General features: G+C 44.5%; 1 protein-coding gene and 1 long non-coding RNA gene across 2 annotated transcripts; one reads left to right on the top strand and one right to left on the bottom strand.

The window, feature by feature from the left end:
* Positions 1-549: 549 nt before the first annotated feature.
* On the bottom strand, positions 550-20,302 carry PPTC7 (protein phosphatase targeting COQ7). The gene is made up of 8 exons (XM_081017476.1): positions 20,257-20,302; positions 19,727-19,968; positions 18,468-18,696; positions 8,306-8,485; positions 5,707-5,905; positions 4,140-4,263; positions 2,008-2,137; positions 550-842 (listed from the first exon to the last, which is right to left on the bottom strand). The coding sequence occupies exons 1-8, from the start codon at positions 20,285-20,287 to the stop codon at positions 784-786; spliced, it is 1,194 nt and encodes a 397-aa protein (XP_080873602.1). The 5' UTR covers positions 20,288-20,302; the 3' UTR covers positions 550-783.
* Positions 20,303-20,307: 5 nt separating this feature from the next.
* LOC308483585 lies at positions 20,308-22,618 on the top strand. Its single transcript, XR_013989705.1, has 2 exons — positions 20,308-20,403; positions 20,548-22,618. It is a non-coding gene; the product is annotated as an uncharacterized lncRNA (long non-coding RNA).
* Positions 22,619-26,785: the final 4,167 nt, after the last annotated feature.

The raw sequence follows: 26,785 nt of genomic DNA, 5'->3' as shown, positions 1-26,785 counted from the left end.
AGTGCAACTGAAGTATCTTTAGAAAATATTTTTCTCTAAAAGAAAGATCCAGCCAGCACAGGGCTCCTTGCAAATAAATGATATGCCAAATTTCCATCTGCATGATAACAGGCACCTTCACACATATATACACACACACTCTCTCTCTCTCTCATAGACACACAATACGTTTCATGAACTAATCTTGTGTTTCAAATTAGTAACAGACAAAACTCCTGCGCTAAACCATATATATCTTGAGGCTCACTGCACTTGGAAGCCTCCAGAGAATTCATATCGACACAAATCTCAACTATCATTTTAACAAACTATGCTAGTTACAGAACGATTTGTGACCTCTCAAATTAAAAATGGGCTTTTTTTCTAACAAAACAATTTTGTTTGTCCTCATGGAGGTTTTCTATCAGTGTCAAACTGCACATCTAGTTCTGAATTATGAATAGCCAATTCTACTTATTTCTTTCAGAGCCATAATCATGATTCATAACCATAATCACACACACCCTCCCCACTATGAAGTAATTACTACTAAAGTTTGAAAAGACAAGCTTCAAGTATTGAAATTCTTCATTTCTTGCTGGCAGATGCACCCCAGTGTACTCCAGTAGTGGTTCACGACAGAGACCTCGACTGCATTTTAAAACAGGCAATGGACGTAACATGTAAGAGCCACTGAGATCAGCTGCAGAGAAAGGCATCCTGCCAGCAGGAAACAGTCCGTGTGAAGTAGGGAACGGCAGGAAACACTCAAGTCAGTTGTCAAAAGTTTATGCTGTCAGCCAGTCAGTCTGTATATTCAGCTACTATTGAAAGGAGGACGGTGATGTCATCTGGTTTTCCACCTGCAAAGCAAGACATTTACATATTTTCACTGGAAGAAATTGGCTAAGAAACTGGGGAAAGTGGGCACCCTTGCCTGGTTCCCTTCTCAATTCTAATTTCCTCTAAAACCACATTATTTACAATAATTTTAGCTTTTTGTTCTAGATAGATCGCTTTGATACCATTTAAAAAATCCTGACCTATCCCCATACTCTCTAAATTATGTAACATAAAACTCCAAGAAACATTGTCAAAGGCTTTCTCTGCATCAATAAACATTAACATTGATTTACAGCTCTTTCTTGCTTCTAACTTTTCCAAAATGTCCACAACATTTCTAATGTTGTCTTTCATATGTCTTCCAGGCAGAAATCCTGGAATATACTCAGATAAAACCTTTAGCCTGTTGGCCAATATATTTGCAAAAATTTTATAATCCACATTGAGTAGGGAGATTGGTCTGTAGTTTTTAATGTTGGATCTATCCTGACCCTGTTTAGGAATCAGAGTAATATAAGCTTGCTTCCAGGTTTCAAAGAAACTGCCATTAAAAGCAGGTCACGAAGCAGAGGGCAAGCACTTTCCAGCAAACCCAACACATATGTCTGGCAGACATAGAATCATAGAGATTCATCCAGCCCAGCCCCCTGCAATGCAGGAATCTCAACTAAAGCATCCACGACAGATGGCCATCTAACCTCTGCTTTAAAACCTCCAACGAAGGAGAGCTGACCACCTTCCATATTCCAGGTACACTTAGTACCATAAGTTAAGAGCCACGAGTTCCAACAGGTGCCCTGTTGCTATCCAGGGAAATCTAAAAGCTGATGCTCTAAATAGAAATGTTTGTGCTTGCCTTCGACATACTTCACTGAATTGTGCCGGAAAATTTAAAAAACCCTTTCCCCCCCTGGACTGGAGTATAGCTGGCTTATATGCAGTAGTTATGGAAAATAATCAGGTTTGTTAAGTATGCAAAGTGGCTTGCATGATGAAAACCAAAATTATACAGCAAGTCAGCAGCAAACCTGGGAACAGGTCATCTCACTCTTTGTAAACCACCACCCCAATTACTAGCCAGTCTCTCATTCTAGTACAAAGTCTTCTTGCCAGTTCAGAATTTGGAACAAATGCTAGCCTGCAGAGTCATTGTTAAGCTTCCCACGAGAAAATGGTAAAACTTACCTCTTACATTCAATCCATTATCACAAGCAAACTGTGCAAAGGGAGACATGTAATTTGGGTCATACGCCAGTTCATGAGCTTGTTCGGCAATACTTCTTGCTGTCTGTTGTATACTTTCGTAATTTGAATTCTGAATCAATTGTATGAGAGAAAGAATAATGTTATTTTTTTACCAAGGTTACACATTTCATATGCCACAAATAAGTGCACATAATAGAAGAATATTGTTTACTCCCTTATTCCAACTTACATATTAACAGTGGCTAACCCAAAAGCATCTGTTTTGAGTTAAAGACGAATATATTTAAGTATGCCATGTATGGAAATACATCTTCCTACTCTCCACAGCAGCACAAGTTTGGGGAAGCTGCACTTGACTTAAAGAGCATATCTGAAGCCCTCTGCTTTCAGTATTTGAGGGTGCTGGTATCTGGGCTGGCTGGAAATCACAGCTTGCCCTTGCTTCAACTCATCTAACTTTTACTCAGTTTTTATCTGACTCCTTACTGCATAGGCAAACACCAAAAAATAGCTAAACTGTGGGGGAGACGGGACCAAAACCAAACAGCAGAATTCAAGACTGATTAATAATTTCTTCCCAAATTTGCTTTCCTCAGTCTTAATTCCTTTGAAATGCTGAGCTTAATAAGAGAAAGCAATCACTGACGATTTCAACAGAAGTTGCCGTTCTGACTCCATAGGGATTAATGCTGGGAACCCTATCTGTAGGGCATAGTACAGCAGCCAAATTTAAGATCGCCTGTGGGTGGCACTCAATACCACAAGGACCCACACACCCACAAGGGCAATAGCATGTTATCTCCGGCAAATGCATTCCTAACCCTTCCCATCAGCACCGGAGGACTTAGATAAGCAAAGAAAACCACTACAAATGGAACTGTATTTTGGGAAAGGAGGGGGGGGGGAGAAAGAAACAACTTCCCTTGGAGACCATTTGGCACAGCCTGTCTTCCTTAGCAGACATGGCCAATGGAGGAAACCAAACTCAAACCAGGCTGGGGTCAAACAGGCCCTCTGGGGTGCTGGGAGTGTGTGGCTGAAAAGGAGAAGCCTCCTCTACCTCAGCAGTCTAACTCAACTAAGGAGATTTCCCCTTTACAGTGGTACCTCGGGTTACAAACTTAATTCATTCTGGAGGTCCGTTCTTAACCTGAAACCGTTCTTAACCTGAAGTGCGCTTTTGATAATGGGAGTTTCCTGCTGCCGCTGTGCCATCGGCGCATGATTTCCATTCTCATCCTGGGGCAAATTTTGTAACCCAAGGTACTACTAGTTAGCAGAGTTTGTAACCAGAAGTGTTTGTATCCTGAGGTACCACTGTACTCCAATTTCAAATGAGTCATTTTTAGCAACTACTTTTAGAAGATTTGGGGAGTGTCTGGGAAGTTACAATATTAAACCATTTTCAGGAATCAAGCTTTCTGAAACATATTCTTTCTGATTAACTGAAATTGCAAAAAGTGGGGAGCACCTTCTAAATAGACTCCATTTTTTTCTGCTCTCCAGCTCTCTTCCCCACTCTCTCCCCAATCCAGATCAAAATATCTGGAGTTGAAGCTCTGGGGCCAGCAGGAGGCTGGAGGACGTATGGGAAAGTGGTGGCTGTGTCAGTTCCGCTACGCCTCTCTTCCTCCGCCCCCGCTGACGTCCTCTTAAGGCTCCAGGGAGGGTCTCATCATGAGCCACGAGGGCTCTCCTGCTCTCCCACAATTTCCGTGTTTAAATTAAATGATTTAATTATTTCCCAGTGTCATGCATATACACAATCACATGTGAGTTGATCACGCATAAGTGCAGGACATTGTATTTAACTCTCATGCATTCAAAATTCAGCTTATTGGAGGGGCACTCTGATAATCAGAGTTCCACCATCATCAGAAAGACAGCCAGTCTGTTTCATTTCCTACATAATTGGTGTAGCCGGGGGCAGATCTGCTACAAAACTAATGAAGCTTAAGCCTCAGGGCCTCTAATCTTGGAGGGGCCCCAGAAGCAACTTTAGTCCACCTTGCTTAAAAACTTTGGATCAAGTAGACTAACATAATATGCAAATAGTTACATGAACTCGCCTCTTTTTAAACATTTCACCCCGCTCTGTGCATACTGCTTACCTTTAGCTTCTTAAGCTCCTGTAGGATCATGTAGTCAGGCATGTTGTCAAAAAGCCCATCTGTGGCTGTCAGAATGATGTCTCCCAGCTGGACATCAAACGTAGTACTGTCCGCAGCATCTGGACTGTGAAAACAACGATCACAAATAGCTACATATATTTGAATGGCTCCCAGGTCAGAGTTTAGTTTAATCTGTAAAATGGGGAGAACACTACATTCAGCTTACCTGAAATAGCTATTGTGATAATGTTTAAGCACTAGTGGGGCAACCCTATTTATCTGGCTTTGCTTTCTTAAATCACTATTACACAAACTTTCATTTCACGAGCAAAGAATTTGCACTGCTGAACAAGCTGCTCATTAGACACAACAGACTGGGACTCTCATGACAGACAGATTGAAGAGGTAAAAGGAACCTTACACAGCAGAGCAGCATGGGATAGATCCCATGATCTCTCCCCTACACTAGTATTTTTGAGTGACTCCTGCTTTGACCTGTGCACTTGCTGTGCAGTGCTGGTGGGAAGGGAGTAATCTTGCTTCAACTCCTTTGCTAAGGTACCCTTTTTAAGCTGCTAGTTCCCATTGAACAGAATGTGCTTTTCCAACACTCCCATCGTGGACCTTGGTGTTCTGCCAAATGGGAGTTTTGCTCATTTTGATTGGGCACAGCACACGGCTGGAAGCTTTTAACCGTACTGAAATACAAGCTGCAGTCACATGCTTCCCTCTCTGTTCTTCAAGCATTTGCTACCTCACTGCCAGAGTATGCAAAATTAGCAGATTCCCAATCCAAATCCCAAGAGTGAGAAGGAGGTCCCCGAAACGAACAGGACAGCATGACAGCATTTGCATGCTGGGCGAACACAGAGCTATTTTGGACACAAGTGAATGCACTCAGCAGGACAAGGCTTTTTCCACATCTCCATTCGAATCTTGCTGCAAGTGCAGAGCAGCCACAAACTTTTAGCACCCATTCCAGGAATTCAACTTGGAAGAGCAGCTTGATTCACTCTTAAGCCAAATTCACTCTTGTAGCCAAAAAAATATTTCCAATGGCAAGACATAAAACAGTAGTATTCCTTGGCAAACAAGTCAGGAGGAGGGAAATTTTAAAATGTGGCATTTGAGGCCCTGGCAAATGTGGCCACACATGAAAGTCAAACTGAAGCAGGGATCTGGAGGCATAAAAGGAACCTAACACCACACCCTAACCATCTTTATGCCAAAGCTCTGTTTTGTAAAGTGGAGTTTTGTAACATGCAACTATCAGAGAGATGAGGAATACTCCATACATAACCCTTGCACAGCCTCATGCAAGGAGGAAACACCTTTGCCTCTTATAACCACTGTAATGAGTGAAGCCAGGCTAGTGAGAGAAAAGCCCCTTTAGGGCAACCATAAAACCCCTGAGCAGAAAAAGACCATCTCCCATACTTCTCCTTTGTTTGGAAAAAGGGAGTTACACATTCTGGGACATGGGGTGTGAGCACAGCTTCCTCTCACTGGGGATGCACCCAACATAATCGTTTTGGGGAATTTTGATCTGGCCATTCACACTTCTCACCTGTCACTGAAGACGACCCCTTCAGCTTCAGGTGGTGCTATTGACAGCTGGAACGGAGTGTTGAAGTAGTGCTGTTGTTCATCAGATCGGTGTACTACCTCTCCACCTCTGACTACCAAAAAGCCTGAGTCCCCCAAGTTTGCTGTATGTAAACGATGACTTGTCCGATCCAGAACTACAATGCAAGCTGTGCTGCTCCCTGGAAATAAAATCAAATATTTTTTTAGATAACGACATATAAATGCAGCTGCTTTTACTTTAAGTGGGATCCACTGGCTGCAGCAAGGACAAGAACCTGAGAGAGATAAACTACATGGAAATGAGCTGAACAGAATTTCTATTGTTTTCCAACTACTGCGAGAAGCTATTTCTAATTAGCAGGAACAGACTTCCAGTGCTGTTCTCTTGGTAAGTCAACACAGCTCTTCTTAAAGGTAGCACATCAGACCTCTAAAAGCAATGCCACCATTATTCTGAAACTTAATAAGCAGCTATTTGGATTCTTACCAACTCTAAGCACTTTCTTCAACCAAGATTTGTGGAGGTAGACATGTAACATGCATTCATTTCAGCAGACCCCCAAAGAAGTGCTGAGGAGGTTGGACAGCAGTTAGCAGCACTAGGCAAACATGTACTCTACTATCTCATCACTGGTCCATTGAATACATGTGAGCAACTGACACATTGGCTCTTATATTGGCATTCCTAACAAGGAATGCTTAACAAAGCATTCAAGATAAGGGAGAAATTTACAGCAGTTAAAAGAAGGAAAAAAATCTAGAAGTGTTGGATAAAGAGTCAAGCTGATCAGAAATGCACTGCAACTAGAAATTCAAGTGCCAAACATGGAGCTCATATGCTCTTGTGAACTGAGAAGGTCAAGATGAATGGGACAGGCACTCACAGCACGAGGCCACCTTGGCAATATTCAGTTGTCAGGACTTTTCCACAAAACTAATCATGATATAAGTTGAAACTAGAGCTCATTTAAGCAGTTCCAGCAACGTCTGAACTGAAGGGAAAATGCTGCAGCCAATGCCTGTTCTTTAGGTGTGTAATGAAAAAGGGATGACTCTTCCTGAGCTCAGCAGAGGCTAGCTAAATATAGCTTACATACTTACAGAGACCTCTTGGCAGAGCAGCTAAGGTCAGGTGAGAAGCATGTGCGGTGCGAAAAGTAACTTGCACTTAGTGTGCTAAAGGTTGTCCGTTTCCATTAGCGTGGCTGGTTCTCAACACAGCAAAATGCTGCTCCTTCAAGACCCCCAACATCACTCCCTCTAACACCAAACTCACCCCCTTAAGTGCTCACAGGGCTGTGGGTGAAATGGGGCTATTGAGGAACAAGAAAGAGGTGCCAGCATGCCATAGGGATCTTCCAAGGTACACAGAAGTACAAATAATCTTTAGGAGAAACTACCTATGGGGCAACAGCCCCCCCTCAAAAAAACCCTGCTGAATGAGGACTGGGTGTGCTCAGTGATCACAGTGTCTTGGGGGTCGAGAGTGGAGAGTGGGGTCATTGGGTTATCTGGAAGACCTGGCTGATTGGCTGGCAGGAACAGTGAACTGGCATATTCCACACTGCAATGTTCTGTTGCGAGACCCACTTGCTTTCATGAGTTCAAGAGAGTGGCATGAACGTAAAATGTAAACAGCAATTTTATTTTTTAACTTATATATTTAAAAAAATATTTATAGACCGCAATCTCAAAAATAGTATCAAAGCAGCTGATAATAAAATAAAATAGAATAAAAACATGAAAAGTTAAAAATAGACATGAATTAACCATTGTGGAAAGATGTGTTCTTAATTGCCTCCTTAAGCCTGGAGAAATAGAAAAGTTTTCAGCAGGTGTTTAAAGTTAAAGCACATAGTGCAAATACCCACCACTAGACTTCTCCTAAACTGACACCCAGCTGGAATATATTCCCAGTGGGGAAGTTAAATCTGAAACCAATAATGGCAACTCCATATTGCTTTTAGACAACCAAAAATAAAAGGTAGGAGCAACAAAGTACGAGGGATGCATCATCCTGCAAAAAGGGGGGCTCAGATTCAAAGGAGAAGCAATGGGACTTCAAACTGAAAGCGTTTGCAGTTTATTTTCCTAAATAAACATATATCTGCCTGCATCAGCAACCAGTTCTGAAAGAGCAGGAATGTCATCAAAGTGTTTTTGTTTGCTTGCTTATTTAATGTGGTACCAAACCATGGTCACTTCCCCTTTGTGGCCAAAAGCCACCTTTTATTTTAGAAGCATTTGTCGGAAGATGGCATGTGTCATGAGAGTCTTACAAGACGCCTTGCCTCGGCCAGGGGTACCCAATGTGATGCCCTCCACTTGTTCTTGTACTACCACTCTCATAATCCCTGAGAATTGGATATGCTGGCTGGGTCTGATGGAAGCTGCAGTCCAATAACATCTGAAGGGTCACTGGTTCCCCACTCCTGACCTAGGCCAAACAAGGAGTTCCTGTCAGGAGGATAACTGAAGAACTTCCTGGCTTAACTACTGGACAGCGCTATAGGTATGGCTGGCTAAGAATACACCCCAGTGGACTGATGTGAGAAAGAGGAGAGACCGTTTATGCTTACCAAGCAAAGGTACTTTGTTCTGCAGCAGCTCACAGTAGCTCGTGGTGAGAATCCCCACAGGATTGCTTGGTATAAACCGTCCTTCCTTGACCAAGCGTTCACAAGTGCGCATGAGAGTCCCTGAGAACTGAGAAGGGTCAACACCATAGTCCCGCCAGCCTCCAACACCATCTGCAACCCCTAAAAAAGAATGAATATATATATGCATTATGAATACATTCCTCAGCATTAATGAAGATGAAATTTACATTAAACATGCAAAGCTGGTGAGGTTTAATTAAATATTCTCCATATCTTCTAATATTTCTAAAGAAGACTTTCTAAACTAATCACTTTCCTAATTCAATATGCCATGCAGAGAGCACAGAGGTATTTAATCACTTCTGATTGCTGAAAGCCCAAAATAAGGGCTTATTATGCAACTAGCTTAAGACAGACAGGGGAGGGGGAAGTTATGCAGAAGTCAACAGGACCAAGGACAGTCACCTTTACTTCCTTTCTGGTATTATTCAGGAGTAGTTTCATCATCTCTAAATGGGCCCACATTCTCATGTGAAGCAGCACCCTAGATTTGCATAACGGAACTGTGATACTGGCAGTTTTAACCAAAAGTGACTGTGCCCCTTTGGATGCATTAAGAAACTCAGGGCATAGATATGATTACCTCTGAACAGAATCAGTTATGAGCTGGTGGTCACCTATATTTCTTGAAGATGAGCACCTCAACTCATCTTAACCAGTTTCAGCACCAAAATGTAAGCAAAAGGGAAAAGAACGGGTTAGACAGGCTAACTGTGAGCGGCTGCAGTGATCGTTTTAGTCATGAATTCACAAGCGCATTTCAACTTCAGCTGATTTTGAGCTTGAGGAGATGCTAACTGTATTTGAGATATCAAACATGCGCCAGCCACGTAACCATGAACATACGCAGGAGAGCAGAATGGTGCATTTCTACACATTTACCAGGAGAAAGTGGTCAGTTGATAAGCTAGTACAGCTATCGGCTCCCAGAATGGTTGGATAGTGTGGAGCCCATTTCTCTCAAACATTGTTATCCAACACCATCAGGCATCAAGATCAAGAATGGCCCTTTGCCGAAAACTTTCTGCAGCAGTTCTGCAGTTGCAGAAGGGTTTGAAGGGTAAAGTAATAAGAGGCAAAGTCGTTTAGCAAAAGCAAACTCCTGAGAATTTTGCCATGGTCAAATAAGAGTAAGAAATATTTTCAGGGGTATTGCTGAGTATCTACAGCCTCTACACACACACACACACACACACACACACACACACAGAGCATCTCTAATAACATTCAACTTATTTGGTTCAGAAACTCTCTTCAGCCTGCTAGTGTCAACATTTGGTATTTTATGGAATGCATGAAGCTCATGTTAAATGATTCAGGATGCAGTGTGAGTCACTGTCTCAACTATCAGGGAGTGAGTCAAAGGAAGATAAATCTGCTAAACAAAATCACAGAATTGCAGGATTGGAGGGGCCCCCAAGGGTCACCTAGTCCAACCCCCTGCAATGCCGCAATCTTTTTACCCAATGTGTGGTATGAACCTATGACTCTGAGATTAAGAGTCTCATGCTCTACCTACTGAGCTATCTCTGCTCCCCAAGGCTGCAAGCCTCTATCCTAGAATTGAAAACACATGAATAAAAATGTGCTAATCTGTAAAATGTCCTTCACTTAGGATGCCAGCTGAACTGGAGATGGAGGGTTTACAGCTGACCTTGGCATGAACTATGTAATCTGTCGGCATGTTACCGCCAGACTCTGAACAGACTATCAGCATTAATCAGATTTCTCCCCAAAATAGTCCATAACCTTTTAGAACCATTTTTTAAGGATTTGTGTATTTTAAAAAACACACACCCAAACAATGCAACACCAGAAGGCAAGCATTATGACCATCCCCCTCTTGTAACACCACAAGTAGTACAAAGCACAACTTGGATACCATAACCCTGAATACCAAAGAACACCCTTCCTTTCTTCTTTAGGAAATGCACATGAATCCTCTAAACCACTGGTTCCCAATTAGCAAAGTATTGGCAACGACTGTTTGGAGCGTTCAAAGCATGCACGACCATGCGTGTGAACTTTGCTGCACACTCGGAAGTGGTAGAAAAAAGGGGCGAAACGGCGGGCTTGTATGTGCTTCACCATTGTACACACATGACCTGGAACGCAACCCCCACAGAAATCAGGGGTTGCTTATACTACACCCTGTTTTTAAAAAACAAGCCATGGCCCCTCTGCTTTTGAAAATGTTGGTATCTCTACGGTAGTTTTTATGTGAATGGTGCCACAGACCTCCTGGGTCAGTTACGATGGCCTCCTGGAGTCCACAGACCACCATTTGGGAACCACTGCTCTAAACAATATGTTAAAAGTTAATATTAGATTAACCATTTGATTTCTTTATCAGTGGTTTAAAAAATCACAGTCCTCATTTTTATTAATTGATTTGGGGTGGGGATCAGGAATTTTCTTACATGCCTACATTAGGTATGAAAGGGTCATTTGACCGAAGGCGGGCAAGTTCACTGCAGGTCTTGCAGCTTAAACACAATGGGATGCCTTTGTGGTACCTGATTGGTGCCTTACCTGACTGGCAAGGCATACAAGAAGCAGAACCACACAACTACAAGTAAATTGAAAGTGTGCCTGTGCATAAGCCTCTGGAGACTGCAATCGTGCCAGCACATTAGCTAAAGAAAACATATTTAAGCAACCTTGTATGTATGCCTTGTGGTTGCCTCATCAACTTCCCCTTCCTCTAAATGCTGCTTAACATTTGATCAGTCTTCCACAACGTCTGGACAAGCATCCTAGAATTCCATCACCCCCAGACTCCTCAGTTCTGAAACCCAGCAAGTCACTCTCAGCATCAAGTCAGAAAGTGTTGAACAGCGTATTCTGCAGAGACAGTCAGCTGGGAGACCAGGAATCCAACCTGCACTCTTTACAGATCACCAATTCAGCCACAACACACTGTAAAAGAAGTGCCTTCATGCATGTACAAAAAGGCAACTCCTACTTCCCCAACTGTTCAAGTCTTCTATAACTTCCCATGTTCAAGGTCAAACCCTGAGGCCTGTACTTTGTTACATTGGAAATATTAAGTTATGTTGCTGTAATTTTGCTTGTTTACATTATGATAAAATTGTTCAGTTGTTTATTGGTCTTGTTTATATGATTTTGTAATTTTTGTATACTATTTTTAATAATAATAATATTTTTCTCCTGTTTACTTTTATTAATTTGGTTCCTGCTCTGGGATTGAGGACATTCAATGAAAAGCATTGTAACTATTTGTAACTAATTAATTAATATAATAAAGTTCTCTTTGGATATCATAGAAAAGAGACTTACATCTGTTCCTGTTTTCAGAACTGGGCATCAAAGGGGATTTGGGGGGTTGGCTAGGGCCAAAATGTTTAGTTTACAGTTAAAGATAAATTTAAAAAACCAAATGATTCACCTGATTTAAAAATTAAAGACCTGCTTCATGGTTAACTGTTAAGTATTGGAGGAAGGAAAACACCTACAGAGGGCAAACTCCATCTTAAAAGAGGCATTCCAGCTCCTTCTCTCTTAGGTAGGAAAGAACATATCTTATCAAAGATTATGTCTGTGCATCTAAAAACAAAGCATACTTATGTCAGAACTCTTCATTTTACACTTAGTTGATTAATGGACTGAATTTGCCTAAGATTTCTGTAATTGGGCAACAGACCTAGCTTTATTCACTGTGTTGAAATCACCAGCAGTAGCATCATTTCATCAGAACTAACCAAGGACAGTTCCACAGGAACAGTGTCCGTATAAATTCCCTGGCTGTATCAATATATTTTCCCTCTTGCACTAAAAAACTAGTTTGATTAAAAACTAATGGAAACTCATGGCCATAAAAAAATTCTCAAATATCTGAAGCATGGGATTTAAAGACTGAACATGGCTGGATAAGTTAACCCTATTTATTTCATAAAATCTATACACCATTTGATTGTAAAAAAGAGAAAGAAATCCCTCAAAGCAGTTTACAAAATTTAGTTTATTTGTATATCACTAAACATACTAAATTAACCTTTGTTTCTGTTACCATATCTCTTAACCACTCTGATTCTCTGCTTCCTTGGTGAGAAAGACATCCTCTCATCAGCATTGGGAAGCAGTACAGTTACACAGTTCTTCCAACTATATGGAGGACAGTCCCCAGAGTTACTGCCTGGTTACATGCTGTGCATGCATCACTTACAGATACTCAAGGCAAGCAAGCACAACATCAAATGGTAGTTGATGAGGTAGCGGTGAACTTCTTTGTAGCCTATAGGGGAGGGCAGGTGTATGCTGTGCTGGCAGCAAGAAGGGCATTTCTGGTACAACCACTTATTCAAACTCCAGAGGATCAGATCCAAGTTTTACTTTCCCACTTGCACAAAGTATTCTAAAAGATGCAGTTTTATTTTCTGCCAATAACAAACCACACCTTTGGCCAAAAACAGTTACAAGCAGCCAGTTACAAGCATTCCTTCACCTGTCAGTGATCAGAGACCAAAACACCTGTGTGCTGCCCGCTACACTAGCTAAAGACATGTACTTGTAAGTGTTAAATCTTAAGATACTAGAAAACCTGGTCATGCCAAAAGCATCTCTTTTTTTTACTAAAAATGCAAGTAATATTGCAAAATGCCCACTGTCTGCATTCTTCCCTCCTGAAGTGGCCACCTTGGGACATTCTGCATTAGTTCCTTGTGTGTGCCTTTCTTTCTACCCATCCAGCATTCTCAGAGCAGAATAATTATGCAATTGCATGGTTCAAATGAGATCCCTGGATGCAAGCCTCTTTTTATGCTAACAAAATAATCCCTTAGCTCATCACTTACCATTTTCACAGACTGTCCTTCAGCCTAAACTGGGCTTACACTGGTGAATATTTTTTTCCACTAAGCAGAAGTGTTTTGATTATGCTTTGGAGGAACTGTCTTTCCAAGGAGGAGATTTGAGTTATAAGAAGAATTAAGACTGATACATGCTTTGAGGTGGGATGAAGTTAATAAGAACCTCAGCATCATTCATACTGAGAGACTGACAGAACAATTTCAATCCCTGTTTTGGATGGGGCAGGGGAGCTCTGCTGGTGAACAACATCCCAATGCACAAGCCTAAAAGGTGGGTGGGTGGATTAACAGTATCCCTGCCAGCAATAGTCAAAACAGTATGTTGTGGGGGTGCAGCTGGGCCGACAGGATCAGCTGACCCTCCTGCCATCCACAAGATGGCAACGGCCACTTTGCTATGTCAGCTTGAGGGCTGATGCAGCAAAACGGCATTTTCCCCACCCCCACCTTTCCAGTGCAAGGAGCAAGGCTGTGGATGCAGCAATGGCTATCTATCAGCCAGGAGTTTGGAATGCTCCTGAGCCTGCAGTCCTATACTCAGTTACTTGGGAGTAAGCGCCATTTAGTTTAATGGGGCTTACTTCTGAGTAGCTATGACTGCAAACTTGACTGCAAGATAGAACAAGCTTGTTTCCCCCTGCTCCGGAGGGTAGTTACGAGAAAGGAGATTCCGACCAAACATCAGGAAGCCCTTTCTGATGGCAAGAGCAGTTTGATAGGGGAACACACTCCCACAAGAGGTGATGGACTCTCTTTCCTTGGTGTCACAGGCTGGCTGGATGCTGAGGAGTGGTGGGAAGTAAAGGCTGGGGAAACCCAAAGGGTATCCCCAGGGAAAGAAGGCTCAGTGACAGGGAAGTGGTGGTGGGAAAACAATGAGTGGACAGAGGGAGAAGAAGGTGCAGACTGGGAGGAGGAAGAGGAAGCGGAAGAGGTAACAGGCCCTCCCACTGAAGCCAGCTACCCTCCCCCTTATCTCCTAGAATATGCAGAGAAATGAAACATGCAGGGCAGAGATTGGTTGTGTCTAGTTTGCAACTGCTTGGGAAAGACCCTGGAAAAAATGAGCCTTAGAAAGTGATGGGAAGATGGAGGCCTGTAGTCCTCACAGCTGCCTCATTGGGGCAAGACTTAGTGGTCAGTTGCTGGGATCACTAGGCCTGTGCTGTTTTGAATCCTTTGAATAAAGAGTTAACTTCAATAACAGTGTCTTTTATTGCTGACCTATGCTTGGAGATTTTTAAGCAGAGGTTGGCGGACCATCTGCCATGTATGATCTAGTTGAGATTCCTGTATTGTGTGGGGTTGGGCTAGATGATCCTAACCTGATTTAAAAATTAAATACCTGCTTCATGGTTAACTGTTAAATATTGGAGGAAGGAAAACACCTACAGAGGGCAAACTCCATCTTAAAAGAGGCATTCCAGCTCCTTCTCTCTTAGATAGGAAAGAACATATCTTATCAAAGATTATGTCTGTGCATACTTATGTCAGAACTCTTCATTTTACACTTAGGCAAATTCAGTCCATTAATCAACTAAGATTTCATTAATCAACTAAATTCCATTAATCCATTAATCAACTAAATATTTGAAATGTCTTTGATTTCATATTTATCTATTGCTTTTCAACAGTACTGTTTTGGTGCTTATTAAAATGATTAAAAGGTTTGGAATGCCATCTCTCTTAAAACGCCCAGCCTAGGATTTGTCAACAGTGTAAGAGCCAAAAAGGAAAACCCAAGCAGTGTGTGCCTGTCTGTACACTGTTAACTCTGGCCAAATTGCACAGAAACCCAGGACCTGGTGTTCTGACAAACCTGCAAGTCTCTAGTTTCAGTATTTTATTTTTTAAAAAACCCACACATTTTCCTTGTGGTTGCAGAAAACAGCTGGGAAACACAGGCATCTACAGAAAGCTTCCTGTGATCCTTGCTTCAATCTCCCAAGCCCTTTCCTCACTCTAGCAATGTACTCCTTATGAAGTATCTATGACAATCTAATTGAAGAATAAACAATCCAAATTATCCCCATATATGTAAACATGCTCGATGCATTCTCAGTGTGGCTTTTGCTTCATTGTAAACTGCTGTCGACTAATGTGCCAAACAAGGTGCTAAGGAAAGGAATAAGGAGGATCCTTCAACTTCTGCAACAAAATCACGTTTCATGTGCTTTTTACGTAAGCCTTTCAGAGTTAAAATTTTCATCACCACAGACCCTGATCTCTCCTGAATTCCTATGGAGGATCTTTTACAATAACTGCCATGAAAGGAAAGCTAGCGAAGCAGTTACAGGTGAAAGGACGGAACATGTACAATCACCAGCAGCACCAAACCTTCTCACTTCAGGCAGCCAAGGCACTGGGATCTGCAGGAAATCGCCATGTAGCTCCAGAATATATTAACGTTTATAAAGATAGTGTACTGCAAGTGTTCAAAACACTTCTTCACAACTTCTCTATTAATGTAGGAATTTCAGCAGAGTGTCAACTGCTGACTACCTCTTCCCTTTTACAAGAAAGGCCATTATTACCTTTCCCATAATGCAGGAGAGTGCCTGAAGCGGGGCAAATATTTTGCCTTAATCCACATGCTAAGATAGTACAATAGGTGAGATTTGAACTGAGGGCTTCCTGGCTCACAGCTGACACAGTGCAGTACTATGAATGCCTTTCTTAGAATTAAGCCCCCTTGATTGCAACAGTGCACAGGACAGCAGCAGTAACCAGTGAGCTGCAAAGGATGTGGCTATTGGTCATAATAGCTCCAGTATCAGATGCAGTATGTCTCTGAATACCAACTGCTGGGAATCGTGAGCAGAAGGAGACAGGTCTTTGGTCTGATTCAGCAGGGCTGCTCTTCAGATCTAGTAATTGCACAACAGAAAAAGGGCATGCGTAGGGGTGTGTTTTTTTTAACTGTGGTCAAACAGGGACTTGGAAGTTGGGCAGATTCCAAGTGCTCTTGCAATTTTTTCCCCACTGGATGGGAGCAGCTCATGTGGCTACTCCACACCCACACCCAGCCCACAACGACTCTCAGAACTGAAGGCAGAGATCTTCTTGGCATGCTTATATCCGCAAATGAGTAATATATAAAGCTAATCTGGACTGAATGAAAAGTGAAACACATTTACAACTCATTCTTTGGCTAAAGACATTCTACACCGTTATTTATATAAAAAAATCTAATTGTGCCAAGCTCTTCTGCATTTTATTTTGTAGGTTGTATAAAATTAAGATAATCCAGAACAGTGAAGCTGCATAAGTGTCTGAAGACATTTGAAATTTAGAACAAAAGATGCAGGCAGAGCACAGGACACCAAGCAGAGAAAAGCTAACATGGTTACCAAACATGCAGGGAAAGAAGGGCAAAATATCCAATTATATAGGCTAATAAAAGTATCATTTAAAAAAATTTAAAATGGAGAACTAAGAACAAAAAGAGAATTTTATTTCATCCACTGTGGATTGGGCTAAGGAACCAATAGAAAAATGACAGCAGGAGGTTAATCTTTGTCACCAGCAAGCCTGAGTTCACCTATAGCTCCTTCTCCAGGAAAGAGCCTGGAACCTGGAGTGTAGTTTCATGGGCCAGAAGAGACGGAACAGAGAGAGCGCACACAAAAACACACAAAAATGTGTGGTGGATTTCAACTGTAAGCTGCTTTAGGAGTCAGTCTTAACTGACTGAAGAGGGCATAAACACCTAAATCAAAATTAAGAAGGGGGGGGGGCTGTTAGAACAGTCATCCAAAGAATACTAAGCCACAAAAATCACTTTCTGAAGAATTAGGAAAAAATTACAATGGAGAGAACTACGTATGACACATTGAACTCTTTGGGGGGAAAGTGGGATATAAATGTAATACATAAAATAAAATCTGCTTGCTGTAACAGTAATAAAGTACAGGAAACAAATTATTTAAAAATGAAAATAATAAGGATTTAATCCCTGCATCACTTCAGTGACACTACAAGGCTGCTTACATAGGACTACTGCAACATAATGACATAACATCATCAAACCCTGCCATACAATTCACTGTAATCCAACCAAAATAAGGGCCAGAGGAAAAAATGCCCAGCTATACTATTAAAGAGCAATGCAGAACCAAGGAGACTCCAATCAGTCTTTCATTTGATAGAAATCCATCACTCACTCCCTTTCCATTCACAGTGTAAGTAATTCTACTGACAGAAAGGAAGAACTCTACTGACCTTCCCTTCAACATGGATCATATGCTAGATAACACACTTGAACAGCCAAACTGCATTGTGGGTTATGGCCTAAGAACAAAGATGAACTGCGCTGCATGACCAAGGTTGATATATTTTTCTTTGTCTTCCATATCCAGAACTACAGCACGGGCATCTGACAAGATTCTTTTAAATGTACTATTCAAAACATTGTTTCAAAGCCAACTAACATTTTAAAAAAATAAATAAATCACTCATTACAACAGATATGAAGCTACCATGGTAACGCCAAGTTTCACTAACATAGTATGTTTAGACACAAGAACAATCTTCAACTCTAAATAAACCATGCACCAAGGAGTGTTTAGCAATCTACATTCATGGTGCTGCTGCTCAGCAAGCAAAAGGGCATTTGAGAAGCCACATCCCCCACAAAGGGCCTGCGCTCAGGAGGTTTCCCCCTTTTGCTCCTGTGACATCTGACACAGCACAGCTGCACTGCACTGAAGATCTGCAGGGAGCTCTGAAACCACAGGAAAGTGGGTGTGGGGAGTGAAGCTTGACATCTGAAACCGCTTTCAATGTCACTTTGCTTTTCACCTGACAAGGACACAAGGTGCGCTGAAGGCAGGAAGTGTTTGCTCCCAACAGCTTATTTCATTTGCAGGGTTAGAAGAGGGGGGGGAGGGACACCTTAAGAGTTTAAGTTCAAGCTATTTAAGATGGGGAAACCTAAAATGCTTTTTTTAAAAACGTGGCAGCCACCTTGGAACTGCAGGGGAGCTGTTAGGGACAGGTCCTGATGAGCAAAGCAACACACCAACCCACACAGGAACCTAGACTGGGCAAGATCAGTTCTGGAGCCCCCCACAATCATGGAATCTACTTCACTGTCTCCCTGGCACACTTTGCTCTCAGACAGCAGCCTGCAGATATGCAATTATAAGGCCTTTTCAAATACTACCTAGGGGTGGTATTTTAGAACATTCAAACATGAGGAGGAAGACAGGCAAGTCAGACAAACACAAAGACCAGCCTCAGACATCACTCACCTAGAACATCTGCAGATCGGTGCCGGGCCACAAAGCAGGCGTCGTCCCCGTAGCACATGCCTTTCTTCAAGATGCCCTTGCGGAAGTCCTTGCCAAAGCCACAGCTGGCAGTCACCAGGCTGTAATCTCGAGAGTCTGTTTGAGAAAGGCCACCTAGGACTGCCCGGGCTACCAGTCTGCCATAGGAGAGGACTGAGAACATGGTGTGGGGAGCCCAGCAGCCGACCGCCTGCAACGAGGGAAACCGTGGGCAGATGTGCCACCGGAGCCAACGTAGTCCGCTCTGAACTAGGGCCACCCCAAGACCCAGGGTTCCCAGTGGGGACCCCTCCAAAAGTGGGGGGGCCCTTGTTTGAACTCTTCTCTAACAAAAGGTTATTTCAACCTTGAAATAGAGACCTTTCCTTTGTGTGTGTGTGAGTATATATATATATATATATATATATATATTTGTGTGTGTGTAGATATTGATATAGATATATAGATGTTCTATATCTCCTGGAGACTTCCTTATCCACCACTTTTACCCACCCTCTCCAAAAAGAAAACTCAGCTCTTAGGTCTCTCTCTCTCTGCCTCTCTAGAAGGGGCCTCTATACTTAACTACATTACCTCTCCTTCCCACCCAAATGAGAGATAAAAGACAGAAGCAATGCCTTAAGTTTCAAGACGGCTCTAAGCTGAGGCAGGTTTTTCCTTCCTGTGAGCACGCTTAGGTCCCCGTGACCTGCGTTCCTCCTAAACGAGACCCCTTCTTCCCCTGGTGCACATTTCCCAAGGCCCTCCAAGTGGGTCAAAGTTCACCGGAGGGAGTTCCAGCTCCTCCTCGGAATAAGGCCCTAGCCTGAAGGCCACGGGTCAAGGACCCCACCCCCTCCCTGCCCCTGCTCCTCCTCCCCACGAGGCTCGCTTCAGATCTACAATAAAAAACGGGGGGAGTCAGCCCCCCACTGAAAGGAGCCCCTCTTCAGAGCGAGGGTTCACAGCCCAGAATGGGGCTCTGAGGTGGGGGCGCTCAGCCCCCCCCCGAAAAGAGACGGCTTCGACTCCCGCCAATTTCTCCTCAGTTCTGACGAGGGAGGGCGGGCCTCTTCCTCCTCCTTGAGGCCCCCCTGGGGGAGGGGGATGCCCGGCGCCCCTCAGAGCGACGACCCCCGTTCCCAGCCCCTCTTTCTCTTCAGGAGGAGCCTCTCGGCTGCGCCCAAAAATGACAGAAAGAAGCGCCGGCCTCCCCTCCCGGGAGGGCCCTGAACCCCCACCTCAGGCTGAGGCGCCTGGGCGCGAGGCGGCCCCTGAGGTCCGGGGCTGGGCTCTGCCCACAGCCGCTCTTGGCCTCCCTTCTTCTTCTTCCTCCGTCGCCGGCTCCCCTTGCCCTTCTCTTTCTCCTCGTCCTTTCCCCCTTCACAGCCGGCGGCGTGTCTCCCGCGTCCGGCAGCCGGGCTCTCCAGCCGCCATCTTCCGCCCCGTCGCGTGCTTCGGGCCCGCGTTCCGCCGGCGGCTCCTCAAGGAGAGAGAAAGGGAGGGAGGGAGGGAGGGGGGGAAAAGGGAGGGAGACGCGCGAGGTCAGCCCCGCCTCTTCGCCGGCGAGGAGAAAGAGAGGCGGGGCGCAGGGGGGGAAAACCCCCTCTGAGCTCCCTCACATCCGGGCCTCCGGCGCCAGCCCAGCCCCGCGATTGGCTGCGCGGCTTGCCCTCATTTGCATAGCCCGCCCCTCTCTCCGTTCGCCGCTCGTGAAGGTCAGCTGTGCGCTTGCGCGGGAGGGAGGGGGGCGGACGTTGTGGCGTCCTACCGTTCGGAGCCTGGACTGCGACTCCCGGCATGCAGCGCGCTCCCCCAAGGCGGTTGTTCTGCTGCTCTCTGGCCGGCGCCGGGCGAGCGCGGCATTGCCGGGAATTGTAGTTCTTGGCCCTACAAGACCATGTGCGGCTCTTTCTAGGTAGTTTCCCTTCCCGCTCCCTCTCTTGTAGAAGCAAAAGGGGGCTGAGCAGCAGAGGGCCGGGTGGCAGCCCCCCCTCGGAGACAGACCCTCCCCCCTGCTGGGGACTTCACTTTTTCGTTATTCGTTTCCTTTGTTTTCTAGTGAGGAGGACTATTGTGACGCCTCTTCCCAGGTGCCGCCATGCAAATCCCCGCAGAAGACGCTCCTGCGAGCTTCACTGCAAGGTCACAAAAGGGCAACGGCGGCGTCACGGCGTGGAGGGGGAGGGCGTGGAGGAAGTGCTCGCAGATTCCCAGACCCACAACCAGATCCCTCCTTCCTTCCCTGGACGGATTGTCCAGACACGTGAAACCCTTCAGACGGCTGCAGAAGTGGGGTGGGGGAAAGCCGCCTAGGCGGGTATAGTCTGGAATAAGCACCACAGTGAGGGTGGGGGTTTACTCTCCCGCAAGTGCGTGGACGCGGGTGGCGCTGTGGGTTAAACAACAGAGCCTAGGACTGTTCGAATCCCCGTGACGGGGTGAGCTCCTGTTGCTCGGTCCCTGTTCCTGCCAACCTAGCAGTTCGAAAGCACGTCAAAGTGCAAGTAGATAAATAGGTACCGCTCCAGTGGGAAGGTAAACGGCGTTTCCGTGCACTGCTCTGGTTCACCAGAAGTGGCTTAGTCATGGTGGCCACATGACCTGGAGGCTGTACGCTGGCTGCCTCGGCCAATAAAGCGAGATGAGCACAGCAACCCCAGAGTCGGTCACGACTGGACCTAATGGTCAGGGGTCCCTTTTGCCATTTACCTTTAAGTGCATGTAAGATTGCAACTGCATGAGCGCAGTCCTCTCTGCACCCTTAAGCTGTAGGCCCTGCAAAGTTCAGTAGCTTAGATATCTAATTGAGCAATGGGGGATCATGACACTTCTGGAATAGTTCAGTCTTCTCCAAGGGCCTGGGGGAAGCAGGTGGGCCAGCTTCCGCATCACCGTCACTGGGCCCAAGAGAATTTCACTGAATTTTTTTCTCTCCTTTGACAATCTTTTGAATGAAATCTAGAGTTTGTATCCAACAGAAGAAGTTTGTCGTTTAGTCGTGTCCGACTCTTCGTGACCCCATGGACCAAAGCATGCCAGGCACTCCTGTCTTCCACTGCCTCCCGCAGTTTGGTCAAACTCATGCTGGTAGCTTTGACAACACTATCCAACCATCTCGTCCTCTGTCGTCCCCTTCTCCTTCTGCCCTCCATCTTTCCCAACATCAGGGTCTTTTCCAGGGAGTCTTCTCTTCTCATGAAGTGGCCAGAGTATTGGAGTCTCAGCTTCAGAATCTGTCCTTCCAGTGAGCACTCAGGGCTGATTTCCTTCAGAATGGATAGGTTTGGTCTTCTTGCAGTCCACGGGACTCTCAAGAGTCTCCTCCAGCACCGTAATTCAAAAGCATCAATTCTTCGGCGATCAGCCTTCTATATGGTCCAGCTCTCACTTCCATACATCACTACTGGGAAAACCGTAACTACAGACCTTTGTTGGCAAGGTGGCATCTCTGCTTTTTAAGATGCTGTCTAGGTTTGTCATTGCTTTTATCCCAAGAACAGAAGAAGTTACCTTTAGTGAAATGCATCTTTGCTTTGAGCACCCCTTTCGTTGGAAGACGTTCAGAATGAAATCTTACTGGAGAAGCAAAGAAGCCATGCTTGCCCCTTTGTTCTCCAAGATGACATTGCCACTCAAGATTCAGAGAAAACGTGAGAGGAGATGTAGAAGTGAAAGAGAATTCCACTTAATGCAGATCAGTTTGTCTTCAAAGTGCAGCTCAGCACAGAGATCAAAGGGACAGAGACAGTTTAGGAATCAGGAGAACTCCCACTCTATTTGTCAACCTCATGCAGACTCTTCTGAGCAACCTTCAACAATTTATTTGTTCATTAATTGATGGAGAATGTTTGGGGGAGATAATGGAAGACATTATCAGCATGTTAACAGTGCAAAACACCCTTGCCTTTTCAATTGCCAACATTTTGCCTGTGACTTTCGTAGGAGCTAAAATCGTGACTAATAAAGTGTCCATGGAATTAAATTTAGGTAAAACTGTACAGTGAAGGATCCTAAGCACATAGGGGGAAATGAGTACAGTTTTCATCTTACTTGAGTACGTTTGTTTTAATCTCACAGGCACACATACAAGCTAGTTATAGCTGCCATGAATAAACTTGTTTTGCACCAAACGTTCTATTTTAATTAAATAAAAAAGGTATAAGCTTTGGCAGAGGTTTGATCCTTCTTTGCAGAGTATTCCGCTGGCATGGCAGGTTCCATTTCTTAAACCCAAATCCCAAGGAGGAGTCCGGGGTTGTGTTCAATATCGGGCCCCCTCCTGATTTCCCAAGGGTCTACTGTGCAGCTGCTAGGAATCTTAAAAAATAATAATATCACTTTTCTTACTCTGCATGGCTCATTTGAGTTAAATTCCCAGCAAGACTTTGTTTTGCAATTTAAATTGATTGGGTAGAAAGGGCATGTGGACTTTGAGTGGGGAGGATTCAGCTCACGCACAGTCACCAAGGAGATGAACTTTGATCTCCTGTTGGTGCCAATTTGGGACTTTTAAAGAACTTTTTAGACTAGTTTGTTTTTCACATCACAATTTGTTTATACATTTGTCATCAGTGCATGTGGACTTTGCAGCAGAAGTGGGACAGGACCCTGCCCCTAGAAGCTTATAGTGTATATCAGGGCTAGGGCCCCTGAGACCCAGGGGCCACATGTTTCTTTCCAGCATGCTCTATCTGGCCCTTGGGGCGCTCCCTAGACACCCTCTTTCCCCAGGTCACACCCTTCACCAGATATGCTTTGCAGTTTCCTTGAGCACTTTTGCCAAGCTGGAGTGCACCCTTGAAATTTGATAATGCTTCCTGCTTGCCTGGATAGAGAATAGAGTTGTGTGTTTGTGTTGAAACTAGACTACTTCACAGTGGTAAACTTTCCAGTTGCTGCTTTGTCCATTTCTACCTCTGGCCCCTGCCTTGCCAGTGGGCAACCCCTTGAAGATTGTTCATAGAAGAAAAGGCGGCTCTCAGGATGCAAAAAAGTTAATGACCTTTGGCCTATACAAGTTCTAGTGTTATGAGAGGAGAAAAAAACCTATTATTTTAAAACCCTCGAACTATGTCACTCTTGGTCACCTTTTCTCTAAACTAAAAAGTCTCAAGATGCTGCAGGCTGTCCTTGTAGGGGGAATTCCTTCATCCCCTTGATCACTGTGGTTGCTGCTGCTTAGGTGCAATTATCTTGCACTCCTTTTGAAGAGTGCAATAACCCAGAGATGCATTTTAAATAAAAGCACACATTCTGCTCATGTAAAAACACCAGGCAGGCCCCACAAATAACCCAGAGATGCATTTTAAATAAAAGGACACATTCTACTCATGTAAAAACATGCTGGTTCCTGGACCATCCGCAGGCCGGATTGAGAAGGCGATTGGGCCTTAGGTTGCCTACCCCTGTGTTAGACACATGATGATGTTGGCTGTGGTATCAGAAAGTGGCCAACAGTTTCAGCAGAGAGAAAAGACTTGCACCATTGAAGAGCGATCCTTCTTGGGTTAGGTCAGGTGTGAGTCACACTGGCAATGGGCAGTATGAGTAATAATCAGCTCCCACTGCTGTCCTCTGCCAGCTTGGGACTTCTGGAAAATATTATACTCTCAGGCAAACAGAATTAACTATAAACTGGAAGTTTTGCTATTTAGATGTTATTCGAAGTCTCCTGTGAATGAACAAAACATACTCCAGGGCGCCCTCTGCTGCTCAGATACTGAAGTGGCTGAGCATTTATAATGGGGGGGGGGACTTGATCAGTGAGGTGGAGCAGGAAGGAAGCCATCTGCAGGGGTATAATGAATTTCTTCCATAATCATAAAAATAAGTTTCTATATTCTCAGTATGTAGAAACTCACATTTCCTGCACACCGCTGGCATCAGACAGAGAATGATAGGAAAAGAGGTAGTAAGGGAATACCTTGCTACTTTAAATGAATTCAAATCTCCAGGACCTGATGAGCTGCACCCAAGACTACTAAAGGAGTTTGTGGATGTAATCCAAGAGCCTCTGTCTATAATCACTGAGAATCCTTGGAGAACAGGTGAGGTCCCTACAGATTGGAGGCAGGCAAATATTTTCCCCATCTTCAAAAAGGGGGGGAAAGACCCAGGCAACTACTAACCAGTGAGTTTTCCTGGTTCTAGGACCAGAAAAGATCCTAGAACAGATAATTCAACAGTCTGTCAGCACTTAGAAAAGGATGCTTTGATTGCTAAGACCCAGCATGGGTTTCTCAAAAATATGTCATGCCACACAGATCTCATTTCCCTTTTTGATAGAATTATAGGTTTGGTGGACCAGGGGAATGCTGTGGACATAGTTTATCTGGATTTCAGTAAGGCTTTTGACAAAGTCCCCCATGATAGTCTTGTGAAAAAAGCTGATAAAATGTGGGCTGGATAGGGTAACAGGTTGATTTGTAACTGGTTGATTGACTTAAAGTGCTCACTAATGGTTCCTCGTCATGCTGGGGAAAAGTGATAAGTGGGGTCCGCTGGGCTCTGTCCTGGGCCTGTCGTTCAAGGTATTTATAAAAGACTTGGAGGAAGGAAGTGAGAGGGTGCACATCAACTTTGCAAATGACACCAAACTGGGAAGGGTAGTTAATGCCGCAGTAGACAGAATCGGGATTCAAAATGGCCTTAACAAATTGGAGAACTGGGCTCAAACTGACAAAATGAATTTCAGTAGGGACAGTTGTAAGGTTCTGCACTTAGGCAGGAAGAACCAGATGTACCAATATAAGATGGGGGACACCTAGCTTGCCAGAAGTACATGTAAAAAGGATTTAAGGGTCAAGTCAACATTAATAGACCACAAGCTTAACAGGAGTCAACAGTGTGATGAAACATCACAAAAATCTAATGCTATTCTAGGCTGCATCAAGGTCAAGAGAAGTACTTGTACCACACTCTTCTGCCTTGGTCAGACAACACCTGGAATACTGTGCCCAGTTCTGGGCACCACAATGTAATGATATTGGCAAGCTGGAATGGGTGCACAGGAGGGTGACCAAGATGATCAAGGGTCTGAAGCCAAGCCTTATTAGAACGGTTGAGGGAGTTGGGTATGTTTAGCCTTGAGAAGAGGAGAATGAGATATGATAGTCATCTTCAAATACCTAAAGTGCTGCCCCATGGAAGATGTAGTAAGCTTGTTTTCTCCTGACCTGGACCAAGGACCTGAACCATTGGCTTCAAGTAACACAAAAGGAGATTCCAGCTAAGCACCAGGAAGAACTTTCTGACCGTAAGAGCAGAGTGGCTGGATTGGAAAATTAAAGTTCAGTCTAACTGCATGTATTGGGGTGCTTAGGGTCAAGGTCAACGGCTGGAAGCACTTGGGCCAAAGCTGGTCCAGGGTGTGGGATGGCATGGCCTGCTTCCGCTCTTGCAAAAGGGGAGCAAGGGGGACTTTGAGCAATGCAACTGACATGCAGATTGCTGCAGACGATGCCATCCCTTTTCAGCCTGGAAAACTCGCTGTTGGCGATCGGACCTGCAATTGGGCCTACTATTGGGCCTTATGACGCTCATGGCCACTGGGCCCATCACCTCCTGGGAAAAAGAAGGGGAAGAAATGGAGGCAGTGAGAGATTTTACTTTCTGGGGCTCCATGATCACTGCAGATGGTGACAGCAGTCACAAAATTAAAAGACGCTCGCTCTTTGGGAGAAAGGCGATGACAAACCTAGATAGCATCTTAAAAAGCAGAGACATCACCTTGCCAACAAAGGTCCGTGTAGTAAAGCTCTGGTTTTCCCAGTAGTGATGTATGGAAGTGAGAGCTGGACCATAAAGAAGGCTGATCGCCGAAGAATGGATGCTTTTGAATTCTGGTGCTGGAGGAGACTCTTGAGAGTCCCATGGACTGGAAGAAGATCAAACTTGTCTATTCTTAAGGAAATCAGCCCTGAGTGCTCACTGGAAGGACAGATCCTGAAGCTGAGGCTCCAATACTTTGGCCACCTCATGAGAAGCGAAGACTCCCTGGAAAAGACCCTGATGTTGGGAAAGATGGAGGGCACAAGGAGAAGGGGACGACAGAGGACAAGATGGTTGGACAGTGTTCTCGAAGCTACAAACATGAGTTTGACCAAACTGTGGGAGGCAGTGGAAGACAGGAGCGCCTGGAGTGCTCTGGTCCAGGGGGTCACGAAGAGTCGGACATGACTAAACAACTAAACAACATTGGGCCTCAAGGTCGTTGCCACAGCAACGGCGCCCTGCTTGTATTTCCTTCCCATGATGCCTCGGGGGCGGCGCTGTTCTACCCGAAGCGATTGCGAGAG

The sequence above is a fragment of the Podarcis pityusensis genome (assembly GCF_964106645.2).
Source record: "Podarcis pityusensis genome assembly, chromosome: 8".
Lineage (NCBI taxonomy): Eukaryota > Metazoa > Chordata > Lepidosauria > Squamata > Lacertidae > Podarcis > Podarcis pityusensis.
Note: the sequence above shows the minus strand (reverse complement) of the source record. Positions and strands in the feature narration are given on the sequence as shown.

What these genes read in the sequence shown, in the direction of transcription:
- PPTC7 (XM_081017476.1), bottom strand. Translation starts at nt 20,287, where the DNA reads ATGCCGGGAGTCGCAGTCCAGGCTCCGAACG. An exon ending in CCCAGGCGCCTCAGCCTGAG is followed by an intron (nt 18,697 to 19,726) that starts GTGGGGGTTCAG and finishes CCCTCGTTGCAG; the next exon opens with GCGGTCGGCTGCTGGGCTCC. An exon ending in GGGGTCGTCTTCAGTGACAG is followed by an intron (nt 4,264 to 5,706) that starts GTGAGAAGTGTG and finishes TTGTTTTCACAG; the next exon opens with TCCAGATGCTGCGGACAGTA.